Source organism: Cupressus sempervirens, chromosome 4 (genome assembly GCF_028749045.1).
Source record: "Cupressus sempervirens isolate cs-2001-9-10 chromosome 4, ASM2874904v1, whole genome shotgun sequence".
In the NCBI taxonomy this organism is placed as follows: Eukaryota; Viridiplantae; Streptophyta; class Pinopsida; order Cupressales; family Cupressaceae; genus Cupressus; species Cupressus sempervirens.
This window is the reverse complement of record NC_143121.1, coordinates 538303491-538324658: the sequence shown is the minus strand read 5'-3', so window position 1 is coordinate 538324658 and position 21168 is coordinate 538303491. Positions and strand designations below refer to the sequence as shown.

At 35.9% G+C, this 21168-nt stretch overlaps 1 protein-coding gene across 5 annotated transcripts in view; it reads right to left on the bottom strand.

Annotated features, from left to right (window-relative positions):
* The window catches only part of LCAT3 (lecithin:cholesterol acyltransferase 3), a 189902-nt gene that overhangs the window by 152038 nt on the left and 16696 nt on the right, over nucleotides 1-21168 (bottom strand). For all 5 annotated transcript variants that reach the window (XR_016363911.1, XR_016363912.1, XR_016363913.1 and 2 more), the window contains exon 2: nucleotides 7196-7287. Coding sequence is in view for 1 of the 5 variants with exons in the window: in XM_089825842.1 (XP_089681968.1) it covers nucleotides 7196-7287 (92 nt within the window). In the remaining 4 variants the exon portion in view is untranslated. The remainder of the gene's footprint in view (nucleotides 1-7195; nucleotides 7288-21168) is intronic.

Genomic DNA, 21168 nt, shown 5'->3' with positions numbered 1-21168 from the left:
AAATAAATATAAAGCATATATATATATATATAAACACGAAAAATAGGAAAACATCAAAAACAATCATTTAATTTCCATCAGCATATCAGTTGGAGACTGGTTGGGATTTTTACACCACGGAGCCACATAATACAATTGGTCTGACTAAGGAATCCAGGAGGGACAACTTGGGCATAGTGTCCTAAAAGTGATGTCAGAAACACTATCTCTTGAACAGCTCCGAGAGCTTCAAACTTTAAGTTCAGCGAGCCCTAGGACAGAAACCCTTGGGTTTTTAATTGGACAGGACAAAAATCCAATACCATCTTTGAGGTGGATTCACTCCAGACTTCATGGTTGCACTGCATTGTGCAGATTGTTGGGCATTTTATCCAAAAAACTAACAAAGGGTTTTAAAGAGAACATTCCAGGAATTAATCGATGCATTTACAGTCCAGGTAATCAAATTTGTGAGGTCTCATTCTCAGACAAATGTGCAGAGTCCAGAGGTTTAATGTTACTTTTACTAAATCATCCAATGCATAATATATTGTACTTTCCGAAGTTTGTTGATATGAGAGTTGCTTTAATGAAATGAAATTATCAGATATGGAACAACATTGGATATCATTAATTTGTGTGTATTATGAGTTGAATGAATCAAATAAAGAGGAAGCAAATAATAATTTCATTAGCGTGGCTTTAAACAGTATTATCAGGCTCTTATAAGCTGGTTGTAGGCAATGAAAATTGTGTAAACCAAACAATTTGGCCAAATAAGGAAAGCTCGGTTCAAACTGAAGGTATCATTGGTGTTAGGCAAGGCGTGTGATGACAAAAAGAACCTGTCCTGTTGTGTGCATCTCCTGCTAAGTGTAAAACTTTGCCCCAGATCATGGCTCCATTTTGGACATGTATGCTACTGTCTGGAGCTTTTTAAGTGATAAGAAGTATATGCTAGCTATGTAAAGGTAGTAGTTGGTGGAGTGAAGAAAGAACCTTTGTTCTGCCTGCCAAGATGAAGCTTAGTCTGGAGTGATTTCCTCTACAATATTGACTTCTTGCTTAGCCAGATGTGGATGCTTATTTTAGCAGGTTGGGAACATCATTGATACCTTGGGGTTTAAAGCTAGACCATGCTACTCTGGGTGCATGACGTTAGGAGGCTGGCATGAGCCGTTTTATAGGTCATGCGGAACCTCCAAAGAGTGTAGGGACTCCCAAGTATTGGAATATAGCAATAGATTGGTCAACAATATTCTCTACTGCATGACATCTTCAATATTGATATTTTTTTGTTCAGTTGGTTGCCCTTATCGGCGCACATGGGACTAAAGTGAGAAAGGAACTACCTCTATCACATATCATAGTGGCTTAAGCATGGATCAATTACAGTACGCTAATCATGGCCTACTTCTTACGTGAAGTATCACTGCAGCCACTGCTGTACTTGTTGTCCTGCATTTTGTCACCACAAAATGTTGGTGATAGCACGAAACTTTTTCAAGCTAGTTTCACGTTTCTCTAAACTTGAATTTGATATTCAATTGCTTAATGTCGATTGATCAATCAATTTCAATTCATGTATCAAATCATCTTACTGAAGGCTTTCATCAAGTCATTTTCGTTTTGCTTTTTGTTGATCCTTTGCTTGATTTTTGAAGCCTTCATCGTCCGTTATTTGCTTTTGAGTTTGCGTTTGCTTGTTTTTCGTCTTTAGATTTTGCTCATGTCATGCTTTTCATTTTTCCCTTCAATTTGGTCAAACCTAGAGGTCAACCAGAGTTGTCAATCAAAAGTTATGCATGTTTTAGTGTCTCAAAAGTGGACATTTTAGGTGCAACAGCACAAATTGAAAATATAACATTATATTTTCAATTTGACTTTCACTTTTTGAAAAATATAACCTATATTCACTGTTTGCTATGTTTTTAAGTTACTTTAACTTTAAATTTTCAACTTGAAGTGACTATAGTGCACTTTATGTTATAATTTTAAGTTGAGTTACTTTTTAATTTTTCACTTGAAGTAACTATATAACTATATAGTTTCAATTTGATTTTTGGTTTTGAAAATCAAATGTTTATTTAAATGTTACTTTAAAATGATGTTTATATGTTATATTTCAAAATATGATAAATAAATATTGTTTATGACCCATTTTGTAACATTTTTATAATTTTAAGTGAATTAAATGACTTAAGTCTTCATAAGCGGACATTTTATATGCAATAACATGTAAAGTCCATCAAAAGTGGACATTTTACATCTCATTGAATATAAAGTTCAACTTGGTGGACCTTTTCGATGTCATTACATCAAAAGGTTAAGTGGACCTTTTTGATGCTACTACATCAAAAGTGAAGTTTTTATGCCTTTACATCTTAAAAGAGAGATGCATTTAAAAACATGCATCCTACCTCAAAAGGTTTGATTTTGCTTATGTGCATATTTTAAAACATGCAATAGCACCCAAAAAGTGTGATTTTACTTGTATGCACATATTAAAATATGTAAGTTACCCAAAAAAGATCTGTTTTTTTAATCAAAAAACATGTTTTAATATGTGCAATGACCTCCAAAAAGTTCGCCTTTGAATAAGAACATGTCTTTGCCCTCCAAGAACCCGTTTTTGGAGATTGTGAGAGATTTACTTAATGGTTTTGCATGAGATTTTCTCCAATAGGGTCATTTTTGCTTGGCAATAGATTTTCTAACATCAAAAATAGATTAATCTTGCTAAAAAAACGTTTTCCCAAACTCCCTCCAAGGGCACATTTTTGGAAAAATCTTCAAAAAACACCATTTTTGGCTCATGCTTTTGCCCAAAGAGGAATCAATTTGGCATTTTAAGTGTTTGTCATTGCATTGTGATACACATTTTCAACTTTAGAAGCCAAAACGTTTTTGTTTCATGTCCTTTTTTTTAATCACGTTTTTGCTTAAAATGCCCAGAAAATTGGGATTTTAATCCACTTTTATGCATTTTGAAGCCACTTTTTTGCATTTTGATCCATGCATATACATTTGGACAAGTTGTTTTTGCATTCCCAAGTCAAAAATGACTCAAAAACATGCATTTTTTTGCCACGTTTTTGCAAAAACGGCCCAGATTTTTGCATTAAAAAGTCATGTTTTTGTTCAAAAAACTCAAAAAATGGCATTTCAAGTCATACCTTTGATCAAGGGGGATTGTTTTTGAGTTTTAAATGCATAATATTGTCTTTGAAGATCATGTATTTGGCACTTTCATGTCAAATTCGACCCTTCATTGCTCATTAATTTTTGTTAAATACAAGTATGGAAAAAGTCAAAAAGTTGTTTGAAAATCCAAATTTGAGGAAGAATTGGTCTTCAAGTCAATAAAACTTGTTATTTTGGCTCTTTAACCTCCAAGTAAGTGGACATTTTCAAACTTGTTCATCAATTCATGCTTATCTTGTTGTTTCCATGCATATTATTGCTTGATTGCCACTTGTTGATTTCGTTACCATAGAAAGTGCATTTTTCCTTTAAAAATGATGAAAACTCTCATTGTCACACTTTTGGAATTTCCCCAAACTCCAAATTCTTAATTGCATGTTGAAGTGCTTTGCATGTTGACATGTTTGAGTCACTTTCCAAAGGTACGTTTTTCTTTGTGTTTTTGTGTTTTGTGCTTGCTTGCCGATTTTCTCCCATGCATATTATTGCTTGATGATTGCCACTTGTTGATTTCGTTACCATAGAAAGTGCATTTTTCCTTTAAAAATGATGAAAACTCTCATTGTCACACTTTTGGAATTTCCCCAAACTCCAAATTCTTAATTGCATGTTGAAGTGCTTTGCATGTTGACATGTTTGAGTCACTTTCCAAAGATACTTTTTTCTTTGTGTTTTTGTGTTTTGTGCTTGCTTGCCGGTTTTCTCCACTTTGGAGAAGTTACAAGTTCTTCCCCAAGGACTTGTTGTTGCTTCACTTCATGCGAAAGCATCGTCACATTCCATTTCCATCTTTCCATGCCACAACACTTCACATCTCATCCAACAAATACAATTACATGTTTTCCATCTCATTCACCATCAGCACATGCATGTAATCCCATTTTTCGCTTCTATTTTCATTCTCGCCGCTCTATATCCATTCGCACCTCCATGAACAAATACATGTTTTCCACTTCCCATTTCATTACATGCTTTGCATCTCTTCCATTTGCAGTTACATGTAAAAGCTTGTCCACCATTTGCCTTTGTTTTCCATCTTATCCTTCATCCCTTGTTGCATGTTTCATTTACATGTAATCCATTTTCCGTGCAATGACCTCTTGAAAGCCCAAGTCACATTTTGGAAATCAACAATCTCCATTTGCACGCATTCCCATGCACCAAGCACTTTATTTCAAAAAAAAAAAAAGAGGTGAAGGTGCTAATGGAAAGTTGTTCCGAGTTTATATCCGGACACCATCGAGAAGGTTTTAAAAGTGTGAAAGACTCCAGTTTGTGCTGATCTACAAAGGAAAATTCACGACAACTTGAGCGAGAAAAGTTGGATCACATCAAGTTTCCACATGACAACGGATAATTCATCACAATCAGAGGTTATCAAAAGACGCAACACCATGGTTGTCAAGGTGAATGCAGCGGTACAAAGTACAGGAACTTCTGATCCTGTGATCATCCAGAATTGCATCGCCAAGTACAAGGCCCTTCAGAATAATCCCTTGGATTGTTTCAATTCTCTTTTGTCTTTCTTCTTCTTCTTCTTTCATGTTTGTAATTGAAGAGGATGTAATACATGAAGATGTGTAATTACATGTAATGCAAGTTACATGTGTATGTAAAAGATGTAATGCGAGTTGCATGTGCAATTGCATGTAATCCTATATTTTCTCTTTTAGTTAGACTAGGTCAAAGTTGGTTGAGTTGCTCCCACTTTTTCCTCCACCTTTTTCTCAACTCCTATGCCTATATAAAAGAGTGCCCCCTCATTGTAAAAATAATCTTTTGTTGTATGCAAGAAAGCTCTGCCACATTTGTGCAAGCATAACTTTGATTGTGTAATATAAATTTGGGAGAAAAGTGAATAAAAGAAGCAATTGGATTTGAAGCTTTGATTGGAAGCAATTGTGATAGAGCAAATTAGAAGCTTTGACTATAATTTGTGCCTATTGTCTTGATTCATGTTATTATTGTGTGTTCAATAAAAGAGCATAGTGATTTAAGAAGCAATCGGAGCCAAAGCTTTGACTGGGAATGGTTGTGGAAATATATAGCTAGAAGCTTTGTCTATAGCTTATACTTCTCTCTTAATTCATAAAATAGTTAAGTTATTTTTACTTTTAGGAGTCTTTGTGCTCTAATTGTAAAGTTTTTCCATATAGAAGTATGTCCGGACTTAGAGCCATACCGGTACATTTTTAGATAGCCTTTGAGTTAGTGAAGGTTTATCGGTATTACTGTTTCCAACTCTTGATATTAAAGATTCACCCGGCCCATTACTTGCTCCATGAGTAAGTGGATTCTTTCTTGAAAGTTAAGAAGAAAGGATATTGGCAACACCAATTTTTTAAAATCTCTCAACTTCTTGCTTACCTTGAGTTGATCCAAGGAATAGTAAGAAGGGGGAGCCTTCCCTTTAAGGTATGAGAGATTTGGTCTCACACGCTATGGCTGGTCATCCTATTTTGCGACTGAATTTTTATCCAAAACTGTCGGTTGCAAAATATCCACCCAATAGTACTGATTCAATAAAAGACAGTGAAACCCGAGGACTCGCTCCCCCCAAAACCTCAAAGTACCCATCCTGAAATGTCCCCACTTCAAGCACTTGGAGTGCCCGAATAACCCCACCTCTGCCATTCAGCAACCACACTCCTGCTGGGATAGTTACTTGAATTTCTATTTGAATTTTGACTTTTGAATGTTACTATTGAGTGTGTAATATGTTACAATGTTGAATGTTCAATGGTTCTGGTTCATGTTACAATTTGATATGTTCAAGTATTTCAATTTAGTATGTTATACTGAAACATCATTTCATAACTAGCATTTGTCCCCCCGTCCCACCATCCCAACATATCCAAGCACTTGTGTTACACTGACAAAAGAGGTCTGAGTTCATAAATCTTCTAGTTGTAAATCATATTTTAAAGTCAGTCTACTAATGAGTGCTGCAATCCAGTTTGAATATCTGTGATTAATTTATATTCCAGTGCTACATTGTTGTTGCCTTGAAATCTATGAAAGAGAATCAATGAGTTTGTCAATCTATTCGCAAGTGAAATATCAATATGGCTGCAAACTGAAATTGTTTGCCATACCTCAATCATATAAGCTTGGAAGCGAACTGTTTGACAAATTACTCAGAGGGTAACTGTGAACCTTTGGGACATGCAAGTTCATAAAGGTGATTCCTCCAAGAATATTTTCAAGCCCTGTCCATGATCTGTTTAACTGTTTGACATACCATAGCCCAGAATAAAGATAACTACAATATGTAAGTAAATGCTCACACTCCCAGCCCAAAAAAGTCTCTTAGAATGAAATTTGCAGTGTCCTTGTTCAAATCAATGTTATCCTCTTTATTTATTGTATCCATGCAACCATCATGATGTTTTCTTGGAAAATGTTCTTGTACCTAGATGTGTATCAGGCTATCAGCAATGTCTATTTGCAGGCCATCTCATCCTCTAATGCTTTACTTTTGGTTAAGGTGTATTGTCTTTTGTAACTGGCTTTTCTATCTATAAGTATATATTTGATGTTCTACTAAAAAAATAAAGAGACAGACACCACAAGATGTAAACAAGAACCATATATACAACCATACACATGAATAGAGAAAGAAAGAAAAAGGCAAGAGAAAAAGCAAAGGCCAACACTGTTTGGAATCACTTTTTGGATAAACGTTAAAATAAGGCATGATTTGATATCAACTGTTGTTTTGTTGGCAGTGATGTTTTTCTTGCTTTACAAATCACCAACCCTTAAAGCAAAAATGGAAACTAAGATTATATCAAATAATACATGAAAATGAGAGCAAGAACCTGAATGCACAGTCAAAAAAGATTTCAAAACACTTAAATTTATAAGACAGATATATTTTGACCCAAATTTAGGCCCATATTATAGTCTTTTATACTCACCTCACCTTTTTAATGCTGCTTCAATGGACCAAAAAAAAAAAAAAAAAAAAATCTTTTTATCTTAATGATAAAGATGAAGTTAAACAACCCACCCATGAAGGATCTAGCATGTCAATCGCAAAAAGACCACTGTCATTATCTGGAACTTCAATTCTAATGTTGGGATCCAACGATTCTGCATATCCTGGGAAGAAATTACCGATTAAATGGTCAAAAAATATCTAGAAGGATAGGTAACAAGTTAAAAGAGGACAAACTTAAATCAGTGTTAGTTCAACCAATTATAACTGTGAGAGTTATACCAAAATAACTGTCATGGAAAAAATAAGTAAATAGATGCAACAAACATTTTGTTTTTCAGTCATGTCCTCTAAGCACTAGAATGTTGAGATGTTGGATTTACAAGTAACTTTATTCATCATAACCACTCAAGTCGTATCCTAGATATTAACAAATTAATCTTGTGGAGGTCCAACTCAAAACCATAAAATTTATGGTACCTATACACTGACTCTTATATAAGAGGATAGTTTCTAATATCATGATTCATTCTAAGAATACTCATTTAAGGGCATGTCTTGTTTTGAAAGATATTCAAATGAATCTTTTTTTCGCCAACATGTTCTTAGTTGTAAGTAATTGAAGGATTTCATTCCATGGGAGTACATCCTGTTTTCTTGTATGTGCACTGGTGTTGTTTTTAATGATCTCACATTGATAATGATTTATTAATCAAGTGAGTTTTACCATTTACAAGGCTGTAATGTCAAAAATTACACCTCGTGCAGTTCCACATGGCATTGTGCTTTTGCTTTGGCTGAATTAGAATCATCACCTAAGCTTCCCATCTTACCCAACCTTGTCAACCCTTTTTTAAAGAAAACCTAACGGGGATCTACATTCACAAATTGATTTTCTTACAGACCCACTCAGCCATGATCTCTTTGACATCATTGTGATCGTTTGCAAATACATTTTAAAATACATATCGTATACATTGTTTATGGAGCTAATTCTGATATATTTTTCCAGAGGCATCGATCTGATTTGTACAATGGTATTGACCATATGCCATTGAGATAAGGTTCAGATTTGAGGAAGTGATTCTAATTGATAAGTAGAAATGTTTTATATACACAAAAATCTCCCAAGATACGCGCAAGACCAAGAGGGTCAAGGATGAATGGATGAGGAGGAGAAACACTCCTACAAGAACAATTGAATGTCAGTAACTAGAGTACATGAATAATTAAAACTACATATATCGAGTCAGCTCATGGTTGTCCAAAATATAATCCGGTTGTCTAGTGGAGTGGTGGGTGATCAGGTTTTAATAATGCCCATCTAAATCTTTGGCCAAGGCGGATTGATGACATGTTTGCTGCAATTAATCACTAAAAGCCAAAGTGCTAGCTAACAGAGGGGAGGTCGATCGAGGATATCCACTGCCTCGTTTGCTTCTTAATGGACACTCTCAACACCGAGATGCTTAGGTGGCAGTACCATGGTGTTGTGATGTCCCCTTCTAGCTAGATACTTTGGTTTAGCTGTGGTTTAGCCTATTATTGGACCCTCTTATGCTAATGAGGATGGTTAGAGGGTCTTTTGAGGATTCATTCATCTCCAACAATCAGGGATTTATGGATGTCGCTTTCATTCGATATCATTTAGACTTCATTTTCCATACTTACTATGTATAGTAAGTCAGGAGTAATAGAGATGGTCCCTTTCTATTTTTAGAAAGTGTACTTGGTCACATGGGGAATTATGAGGAGAGATTCCTATTTCAAACGACATAGCAATCAAACAAGCATTTCAAGAAATACTAAAGTTTAAGTGACTTAAGTGATTTATTTAAATATTTTAATGTTATTATAAAGTTATTTTAATATTATGAAGTGTGAATATATCTATTATCCCACATTGGCCAGTAAACTGACTAAGCTCTCATAAGAAAAGAATAAAAAGGGACTTAAGAGCTCATTCTCATTATGGGGAGGGAATTAATATTCGTTTGATATGAATTTGGGAGAAAAAGCCAAGGGTTTCTGATTCCAATTAACCATTGGCGAGCGTAAATTCTTCAATGTTGCAACCATTTGAGGTGGTGAAATATCCACCGAATTTGGCATTCAAGAGAGCTTCATTTTGGAGTTCTATTTGTGCTTAAAGTGAAGGAATAAAAGAAGGGTTTGAAGAATATTGAAGGACTATCACATGCAGACCTAAAGATTCACCATTGGCAGCCATTTGTAATCACTTTTTTAGATTTGTTCTTGCTGCTACAGTACGCGTGAACAATGCACATGAATAGTAAATTTGCAACTTCTTCAATATATTTCAACTACAGAAAATTACATTCTTTGCCAATGCATATCAGTTTATAGCAGTAGTCTATGAAGCAGAATCAGGTATTTATTTGGTTGTAACACTTACTTTTCACTAGCATTTTCATCGAAAAATAAGTATTTATTGTACTTGTCATTTTATGGTGAAATCAATACAAGTTGCAGCGGTTATTTTATTTGTTTCAGAATTTCATAATTATATGGTATTTGTTTCTAAAACCCCTTGAGAATTTCAAAAAAACAATAAACTTGAAAAAACAAAAATTGAGATAAACAGTTTCAATAGTAGAGACCAATCGGGGTTCTTACAAATGCCCCAAGCCTAGCCCTAGGGTAGGGAGGGTCTTTCTCATATGAAATTGTCTGGGGATAAGCTACGGTCTACGGTTGGGAGGTTAAGCCTATGTCAATGCTTCTCCTCTTCACCAAATGCCGAGACTTACACAACACCTTCACAATTATTTGATTCATGTATGACACTTGATCCTTTGTATGTTCCTTATCTTAATGTTATTCCTTGAGATGTACATATAAGTGTGTTTCATCATGATGTCTTATCAATGTATTGGTAGAAGCTAGTTATGGAAGTTATAATAGTTTCCTTTCATGTAAACAAGATAAAGGTTGTTACTTTACTTGCGTTACTTATTCTTGTACAATGAATTCAGTTGATAGTTTTCTTTCTAAATGAAGTAATGAATATAACTACCTCTATGTCATTCTGTTATAAAAACAGTTATAATCTTACAATATGTTTTCTATTTTCAACCTAGGAAAAATGGTATGTTACATATAGTATCAAAGCACTGGGTTCAACTCTGAACCTTGGGCTCATCACTTAATCACACTAGGAAAACTGAAAATACAGATTCAAATGTAGCAGGATGTATATCCGAAAATCTCCTCACAAGAAACCCCGACACCCTATATTCTTTTACCTAAGCATGCCGAAGCATATGATTATTCCTATTGTTCCATTCCTCATGATGAGAAAACCCTAGCACAGGCTATGTAGTGGATAAAAAAGGAAAGGGTCGGATGAACTCCTACCAAGAAACCAATACTAAGAAACAAACTTATCGAAACATGAAATGCCCAACAAACTGATCCCCTTATGGTCTTTAGTAAAACATGGATAATGCAAAAAAAGCCCAAGAATGAAACTAAACCAAATACCCAAGAATAGGATATCTGAATTGTATTTAATATTTATTTTTTTGTTGTATCCTCAAAAGAAATTTTGTAAATAAAGTTGTTACAATTGTAACCAGCAATTTTGGATATAATAAAATGAGCAATTAGCAAAACATCATTTGTTGCCCTTACAATTTTCTGAGAAATACTATACATCTAAATTCGAGCATGATATTGATTTAAATTTTATTTTTATATTCTCAGAAAACTTTAAAGGGAAACATAGGAAACATGAACAGCAATAGAATCACTATAGACAATGAGGTGACCAATGATATCAATCCTCAAATTCACTCCGATCTATTGCTTCAAGTTTTGCGAGACACGCAAACGAAGTTGGAAAAAATGGAAAAGAGAATGAATGAACTGGCAGCCCAAGTCAGGCGGGGTCAAGAGGAGATACACTCCTCGCTTCCACCTAGAATTGAAACTGAAAACTCTGGCCATAGCAAAAGAGGTACTCAAGCCTCAACCACCCAAACTAAGAAACAAAGGAAACTAGAGATAGTTAGCAACTTGTCCTCATATATTAAAAAGATCAAACCACCTAAGTTCTCGGGCTCCAAATCTAGGGAGGATGCAGAATCCTGGTTAAACTGAAATGGAACAATACTTTGAGATCAGAAATTTTTCCAAAACTTCCAAAGTAGTATGGGGAATATATCCCCTTTCAGGTGAAGCAACTACTTGGTGGGGAAACACAAAGATAGAACTCAATATTAAGACAACTAAAGTTACTTGGGACTAGTTCGTCTCCATTTTTAAGAATCGATGGTTATCCTAGACCTTCTACGATCAAAAACTATTAGACTTTTAGAACCTTAAGCAAGGGGATTTGTTTGTACACAAGTACTAGGAAAAGGTCACCCGACTGCTAAAGTATGTACCCTCGTACCAACAGGACACGAACCTGAAAGTTGGAATGTTCATTATGGGTTTGAATAATAGGATTTGGGGAGTAGTGGATGTCCTCGCTCCACAAACTATGGAGGAAGCTCTCGAGAGAGCCATCAGGCAGGAGCATAAAATAAAAAGGGATGACTCTATCTGAGATAATAAAAGGAAAACAAATTGAAACACGTAAAGCTCAGAGTTAGGGTCACATAAAAAGCATTTTAAGAACTTCAAAACCAATAAATAAGAACCCAAGGTAAATGGTGACAAGGAGTCCAAGGGTAACTAAAACTTTAACGAGGGTAATAGAGGAAATGATAAGAAAGCATCACCATTTGGGTGTTTTACATGTGGTGGAGACCACTATGCCAACAAGTGTCCCAACAAGCCAAAAACCAACCAGTCATCTCTACCCCCATTACCACCACAACAGGCCATCTATTAGCAAAGGATTTATGCAACACTAGATAATCGTCAAGCAGAGTAGCAACTGGATCCAACAGAAACTCTGGGTAAGATCTACGCAAATCCTATTTCTATACTAATTGATACTGGGGCAACTGAATGTTTTATCTCCCCGAAATTGTTGAGTAGATTTCCTAAAAGAACTAGTGTTATGGCAAAACCGTGGACTATTGAGGATGCAAACCAGACAAGGGCTAGGGTAAAGCAATGCCTATTCAAGGCTTGTGTTGACTTTGTGAACTTCTCTACAAAAGTGAATCTGTATGTAGCACCTCTTGGGTCCTATGACATCATCATGGATATATTGGCTTAGTGGACATAAGGCTAAGGTCAATTATCTTGCCAAGATAGTAGAATGTCTAGATGACCAAGGCAATCCTGTGAGCATTAAAGGAATTATGCATGAGATCAAATCTCACCAGATATCAGCCATCTAGCTTAAAAGATGCAAAAGGAAGGGGTGTGAAATTTTTGAGGTAAAGATGGAAGACTTGAGAGAACCTGTGGATACTACTAATCTAGATGACTACATCTTCGAAGATGGGGAAATTAGAGAAAAAATGAAGGAATCCTTCGGGAAGAAGTATCCATGTCTTAGGAAGTTTCAGGATGTGTTTCCAGAAGAACTCCCTAGGTTACCTCTATCTAGAGTATTTCATTTCACCATAGATTTGAAACTTGGGGCAAAGCCCATATCAAGAGCACCTTACCAAATGACCACTACTAAATTAATGGAGTTACAAGTGCAGCTGCAAAATTTATTAGATAAGAAACTTATTCAACCCAATGTCTCAACTTAGGGAGCTCCAGTGTTGTTTGTCAGGAAGAAGGATGAGACCACGAGGTTGTGCATAGATTATAGGATGCTTAACAAGGTTACCATTAAGAATAGATATCCACTTCCTAGAATTGATGATCTATTTGATCAAGTGAGAAGTGCAATTGTATTTACCAAGATTGATTTAAGGTCTAGTTATCATCAGCTCCGCATCAAAGATGAAGACATTCATAAAACTACTTTCAGAACTCAATATGGCCATTATGAATTTACCGTACTACCATTTGGAGTAACCAACGCTCCTGTAGCTTTCATGAATCTTATGAATAGCATTTTCCAGGATTGTCTAGATAAATTTGTGTTAGTTTTCAGTGATGACATTCTCGTCTACTCTCAAAATGAGGAGGAACATCAAAAGCACTTGGAGATAGTCTTACAGAGGTTGCAAGAGCATAAATTGTACAAAAACCTATCTAAGTGTTATTTTTATCAAAAGGAAATTCAGTACTTGGGGCACATTATATCAGCTCAAGGAATACCCACAAATCCCACTAAGATCAAGGCAATCAGAGATTGGCATGTACCTAGAAATGTGATAGAGGTAAGAAGCTTCATGGGCCTAGCATCATTTTATAGGAAGTTTGTCAAAGATTTCTCCAGGATAGCACACCCCATCACTTCACTCCAAAGAAAAGGAAAGTTCATGTGGACTAAAAAATGTCAAGTAGCTTTTGAATATCAGAAGGAGAAATTAGCTACTATCCCAATACTTAGAGTACTTGATCCACAAGGTCAATTCGTAGTTATAACCGATGCATCCAAGGAGGGGTTAGGAGGTGCACTGCTGCAGGAAGATCAAGTTATTGCCTATGAGTCCAGTAAGTTGAAAAATTATGAACAAAATAATGCCCCACGTGATTTGAAATTAATAGTCATTGTTCATGCCCTTCAGATGTGAAGACACTATTTGATAGGGAAACCATTTGAACTCCGGTCAGACCATCACGGCAAAAAATAAATATTTACTCAGCCTAACCTTAACGTTCAACAAATAAGATGCAAGAAATTCTAGTGGATTATAATTTCAAGATCAGTTATATTAAGGGCAATGAAAACAAGGTAGCAGAAGCTTTAAGTTGGCGAAGACATATATCATCTACGGTAGCAATTAATATCGGGCTTATGAAGCAAGTATTACAACATCTATTTAGTGATGATTTCTATAGTGAGGTTAGCCAAGCACTTCATAGAGACCCTCAAGACCCCAGGTATAGAGATTACCAACTAGAAGAGGCTGAACTTTTGAGATACAAAGATAGGATGTATATAACTAAGGTTCTAGAGGTCCGAAGGATGATTTTAGGAGAATTCCACACAACCCTCTAATATGGACATCCTTGGGTGACCAAGATGTTGGTAGATATGAAACCCTTATATTTTTGGAAAGGAATGAAAAGAGAAAAAATAGATCATGGCAGGATGCCTCAAGTGTCCAAAAGTCAAAGAAGAACATCGTTACCCAGTAGGTTTAGTGCACCAAAATGAGGTTCCCGATTGGAAGTGGCAAATAATTATCATGGATTTTATTCAAGGGCTATCCATGACCCAGAATAGACACAACACCATTTTAGTGGTTGTGGATAGACTAACCAAGGTGGCCCACTTCATACCAAGTAATTTAACAGATGGAACACCAAAAATCGCTCATAAGTTCGTCAACGAAATTTCCAAAATTCATGGGGTTCCAAAAAAGAGTATATCCAACAGAGATGTTAGGATAACATCCAAATTTTGGCAAACTTTATTTTCAGCTCTGGGAACCAAGCTAAATATTAGTTCTGCTTATCATCCAAAAACCGATGGCCGGACAGAAAGAGTAAATCAAGTATTAGAAGATCTCCTAAGAGTGTATTGTATGGATCGACAACACTAGTGGGAAATGTATCTTCCCTTAGTAAAATTTGCCTATAACAATTCTTATCAATCCACTATCAAGACGACACCTTTTGAGGCCCTATATGGTCGTAAATGCAGAACTCACGTAAATTGGAATCAAATTGAAGATAGAATTATCATTGGGCCAGAGATGCTATTGGAGATGGAAGAATAGGTAATTCACATCTGACAAAGACTGAAGGAGGCAAATGACAGACAAAAACGTTATGTAGATGCAAAAAGAATACCCAGAGAATTTAAAGTGGGAGAAAAAGTCCTTTTAAAGGTAAAACCACTAAAGAGCACTATCGAGTTTGGGAAGAACGCTAAGCTAGCCCCAAGATACGTGGGACCATTTGAGGTGTTAGAAGTCATAAACCCAATAGCCTACAGGATTGCACTACCTCCAGCCCTTGCCAGAATGACGTATTCCACGTATCATATCTTAAGAAATGTATTACTCACCATGAGCATACAATTGACTCAAATCTCTTGCAGGTGCTAGACCTAGGGGTGGTGGAAATAAAGCTGCTCAAAATACTCAAGATGCTTAAGCTTCACTTCTGAAACAGGACATAACTCAGTGCAAGGTCCAGTCAGACCCGTATACCAAAGAAAATGTTACCTAGGAAGACTATGATAAGATCTTCCAAAAATTTCCCCACCTTTTTTCAAAGACTTGAACCAAGAATAAATTTGTATTAAATTGTCACTTGAACTTTGGATTATTTATTTAACTAGAATTTTGTTCTTTTATATCATAAAGTTCATTGCGGACGATGAAACACAAGGGGGAGGGTATGTTACATCCCAAATGTTTGCCCATTTAAATAATCATTTAGCCGTTATATATTTCATGTGAATGACAGTTAGACAGCTCAAAATAGTTGAAAGTTATGATCTTGTGAAATGAAAATTATGGTTAACTATTTTAATTCATGTGAAAACTACTTGTTAATTTCTCGTTACAACTCAACTAAAAATGAATATTTACATTTCAAGAAATTATAAAGATAGTGGTTAGTAGTATGGTGGTTAGCCGTTGTGTTAATTTAGAAATACTTTTCCTTATAGTTATCTTGATTTATATTTGAGGAATATGTTATTATTGTGGAATTATTTGTTTCCAGATGCAGGAGTAGACGAAGAGGGGAGAAGCATTGCTAAATGGGATTTAAGGAATGGGGCACCAAAAAGGTCCACTGACAAGTCATCAGGTATGGGCTCTAACCATCTTGGTGAAGGATTTAACGGCTAGGCAACACAGAGTATACCTTGGACAATCATGAGCTACATGCTCGGTTCTTAATAAAAAAGCATTAAACTTTTACTAACATAAAAAAAAAGGTTACCTTCTTTTTATTTCTATTTTGCGACCATGGAGTAATCATCAGAATGTAACTCTATATATTGTCACCATGATATTTTAACACCGATATTTGCACATACATACATACATACATACATACATATATATATATACACATGTGTGCATAAATTAATATATTGATAAAAGGAAGCTCATGATTTAAATTACACACGCACATATATATGTGTGTGTATATGTATAAGTATACGTACAATTATAGGCAACACCAATAGCATGATGCCAATACACATTTGATATAAACCTTGAGATAGCATAATCTCTAAGTCTTTATTTTGGCTCAATATCAATTGCCACCTTCAAATCGGCATTATTCCTTTTCCAAATTTTTATTTTAAAACTTGGAGTTACTTGTGAGCGATGGATTGGCCACACACTATCACTGCCTTTCTTGTAACTGAGCGAGCCTGAGAGAGATCTATTTTAATGCACCCCACTATCGGAGAACGGCTCTCTCTCTTTCTCTATTGTTGATGCTTCTAAGTTTTATAAATTTATTTAGCAGAGCATTTCATCCTTCATTTGTTATTACCTTTGGTGATATATCATTTTGTTACACATCAAAGCACCTCAAGCTACAGGAAAGGCCACGCAATTACTATCAGTACAGAACTCATTCTTGTGTTGAAGCTCATGATTATGAGTCGTGACCTTGAACACAAGTAACATTCTCAGGTCATGCAACCATACACTCAAGTCATTTTCATATGATATATGTCTTTTCTGGTTGTTTCAAGAGGTTTGTCTACAATGATATTGAATGTCTGTAATGTTAATATGTATCCTTGATCATGGATGAAGTAATACTAGCCATAACCAGAGGCTTACTATATTGATTCAGAAAGTATAAGAACTAGTTCATCTCATTTATTTTCAAGCATATCAAGTGTTGGTAATCTTAAAGACCCGCTCAGCCATGATCTATTTGACACCATTGTGATTGTTTGCAAATACATTTTTAAATACATACTTGTATGCATTACTTATGGAGCTAGCTTTAGTATTTTTTTCAAGAGGCATTGATCGGGCTTGTACAATGAAATTGACCATATGCCATTGAGATAAGGCTCGGATTTGAGGAAGTAATTGATTGATAAGTAGAAATGTTTTATATGCACAGAAATCTCCCAGGATACACCCAAGACCAGGAGGATCAAGCATGAATAGGTGGGGAGGAGAAAGACTCCTACAAGAACAATTGAATGTCAGTAAAAAGAGTAAATGAATAATTAAAACTGCATATATCAAGTCAGCTCGTAGTTGTCCAAAATATATTTTGGTTGTCAAGTAGAGTCGTGGGTGATCGAGCTTTCATAATGCCCATCTAAATCCTTGGCCAAGGTAGGTTAGTGGCATGCTTGCCACATTTGATCACTAGAGGTCAAAATGCTAGCCGACAAAAGGGAGGTTGATGAAGGATATCCACTGCCTTGTTTGTTGCTTAGCCAACTCTCTAACACCGAGATGCTCAAGCGGTAGGACCATGGTGCCCCAAGCCTAACACTAGGGTAGGGAGGGCCTTTCTCATACGAGATTGTGTGGGGATAAGCTTGTTAGAGTAATTATTTGTTCTAACTTATTAATTAAATCACTTTGATTTAATTAATTAAGTTGCCTATTACTCTAGTTTTCTTAAGCTATCTTGTAGGTGCATATAATTAATATTTTATTAATTATATTGTGCAACCCTAGCTTTCTTAGGCTTTAGTTTCCCTTTTTGGGTTTCGTGATTCCTTTATAAGGATTCACCTCTTTGTATTTTATTCATTCACTTATTGGATTATATGAGATATTTCTCTTTGCATGTCCATAAGATGGATCTGGCTTTTTCGCCTCCTTGATTTTTCTTTGCCTGCATCAGCAAAGTATGACAGAGAAGTGACATCAGCAAGGTACTGAAGCAGGTCTGACAGCCGCAGGTGCTGACGTCATCCATCTTTGGGCTGAAATTTGACGGCTTTCAAATCATCATTTCTATAATTTGTTTTGTTTTAAAAGCTGTTTGTGGTTTTTTGGCCATATCTTTGTCATATGGAGGTATTTTTTGATGAATCTTATATCATCGGAAAGCTCTTTCCGAGGTCGTCATGATGGTGCTAGTTATTTGGACTTTTGATACAGTTTGGTTGCCTATTTTGGTAGTCAAAGCTGGATGTTCTATTTTGCACTCTGGGAGGCGTATCTTGAGCTTCCGATCTCCGATTTTGGACTTCTTTATATCGTTGGAAAGCTCTTTCTATGCTCTTTCTAGTGATGCTGGTTGTTGTTCCAGATTCTGTTCTAGGCACATCCTATTTAGTCTTTTACATTTTAGCATTCTGGTGGATATCCTGTTTGTTTCAGGTCCGGGGATCGATTTTGTTGCTTCAGTTGCTTCGTTTTGGGCTCTACCTTCTATTGTTTCAACCTTATGTCTTTTCTAATAATTGTTGATATTCATTGTAAGCATTTTTATGCAACGCACTGAGATAAAGTGCCACTCTTGCATTTCGAGATCCTTTTCATCATTGTGATTCGTTGTACTCGCACTATTATATAAAGTGCCATGGGGGGGATAGTTGTTTGCCGCTTATAGGCCCTCTTTCTCTAATTCCTCATGCAGTGTCGATGACATGTGCCTTTATTTGTGTTTGTACCTCACTCTCGATGTGTTTGGCTCATATGTTGTAGGAGATTTTTGGCCCATCTTTTCAGCTGCCTGTCACCTCACCTGCCTTAAGGGGAGGTTATATTGTTGTTCTATGCTTCTTTGGTTGATGGTTCGTGCCTTCTATTTCCATGGAGGTTCCTTTGGTTGATGGTTTGTGCCTTCTATTTCCATGGAGGTTCTACAGATCAGCATTTTGATAGAGTTTTGCGATTCTTCATGCTTCAATGATTCTCTTCTGATCTCTTTGTTCCTTCTTCTGGAACATTCTTTGCTATCTCTTTTTGGAGTAGGGTTTTTCCCATGTGGTTTTCTTTATTTCTCCTCTTTATAGAGATTTTGTTGTGATTGGGTACCTGATTTGGCCTTGTTGCCGGGACCCAATTCTCTTTCATAGCTGTGCTAGGTTAGCTTCCTCCCAAGCTTCGCTTAAGAGGGGGTGTTAGAGTAATTATTTGTTCTAACTTATTAATTAAATCACTTTGATTTAATTAATTAAGTTGCCTATTACTCTAGTTTTCTTAAGCTATCTTGTAGGTGCATATAATTAATATTTTATTAATTATATTGTGCAACCCTAGCTTTCTTAGGCTTTAGTTTCCCTTTTTGGGTTTCGTGATTCCTTTATAAGGATTCACCTCTTTGTATTTTATTCATTCACTTATTGGATTATATGAGATATTTCTCTTTGCATGTCCATAAGATGGATCTGGCTTTTTCGCCTCCTTGATTTTTCTTTGCCTCTGTTCTTTGCTTCATCCATGTGACAGGGTTATGCATGCAGGTGTTCTTGGGAGATTAGTTTTTCACCTAATCTAACAAGGTCCGCGGTTGGGAGGTTAAGCCTGTGTCAATGCTTCTCCTCTTCACCAAATGCCAAGACTTTGCACAACACCTTGACAGTTATTTGATACATATATGATTCTAGATCCTTTGTAGGTTCCTTATCTTAATTTAATGTTATTGCTTGAGATGTATATATGAATGTGTTTCATCATGATGTCTTATCAATGTATTGGTATAAGTTAGCTATGGAAGTTATAATAGTTTCCTCTCGTGAAAACTAGATAAAGGTTGTTCATCATTTGAAGTCAATTCATGCAAATTCTATGTCTGCACCAATATTTGTAGTTGAGCAAGCTCTGGCTTCTACAAAGCTTGTTACCACCCCTTCTCTAGAGGTCGATAATACAGCTCTTACCTCGCAACCTCGAGTTGAGTCTCTTTGTTCCTTTAGGGGATGTATGTTCAACTCTCTTGAGGACACTTTGACATTCTCAAAGATCTTTACATTATCATTGACTCTTGCCTCTATGGAGTTACTAGATGAAATGTTGAAGCAGTTTCATTCTAGGCTCTGGTTGTTGGTGAGATCCCTGGGGCTGCTTTGGTGATCGTCCCTCTCAATGCTTGCCCTCTCTCCCCATATGATCAAGATTGGGAAGACAATGATTTTGATTATAAAAAATCCTTGAGACAACTCTTCTTATCTTTAGGTTAGAGTGTACATGTATGTGTTCCTCCATACTTGTCCTTATATAGAGTGCTCTCTTGAATGATCCAAGTAAATCCATATGTACTTGGATGCAAGGGATATATCTAGCATGCACTTCCTCAATTTTGGTTCACTTTTTGACATTGATGCAAAGCTCTAAGTGTATTTAGGCCTTCTCCCACATTTACTAATTTATTTATTTTTATATGTCTTTGTGCGCTCTTCTTCAGATCCAAAAACCTTGGGATCATGATCCATAACTCATATGTAGATATACACATTAGTTAATTTCACTACTATGAGTTCTTCTAATGTCGAATAATCGAATCCCCCCATCTCTATATTTTTGTTAATGTTGTGGGTATCATGTGTCATCTAGTGCAAGGTAACATCCCATAGAAGCATCTCATTATGTTGAAATGATACAATATCTATCCTTAGAATGACTTTGCTCCTCTCTCGTGCCACACAATTAATTCTAAGGGGGCTACATCATATCCATACTATCATAGGTTTACATTTAAACCTTAAATTCTCTGTTGCCTTTCTTGAGGCCAAACCACTCATGTTTTATGGCAAAGATCTTATTGTATCTATGGCTTTGTGAAGACCAAACCACTATCCCAATCAATCAATCAATCAATAATCTACCTTTATGTATATTTCCTACAACACAATATGTAGCAGTCACATGCCACTCGATCATAGAGCTCTCTGGCATGACATAACTTGCTACCTATACCAGCACAATCTTTTAATCTCAATGATCACTATGTACTTCACAATCATATCTACTCGTCAATCATTTTATTGTTTTTGTATCAAGATTTTAAATTTTTCCCTAACATGTTTGTTTGCAAGTAACATGTTGTGATGATACAACTTAGAATTATATCATCGCCTCCCTAACAGCAACTACACA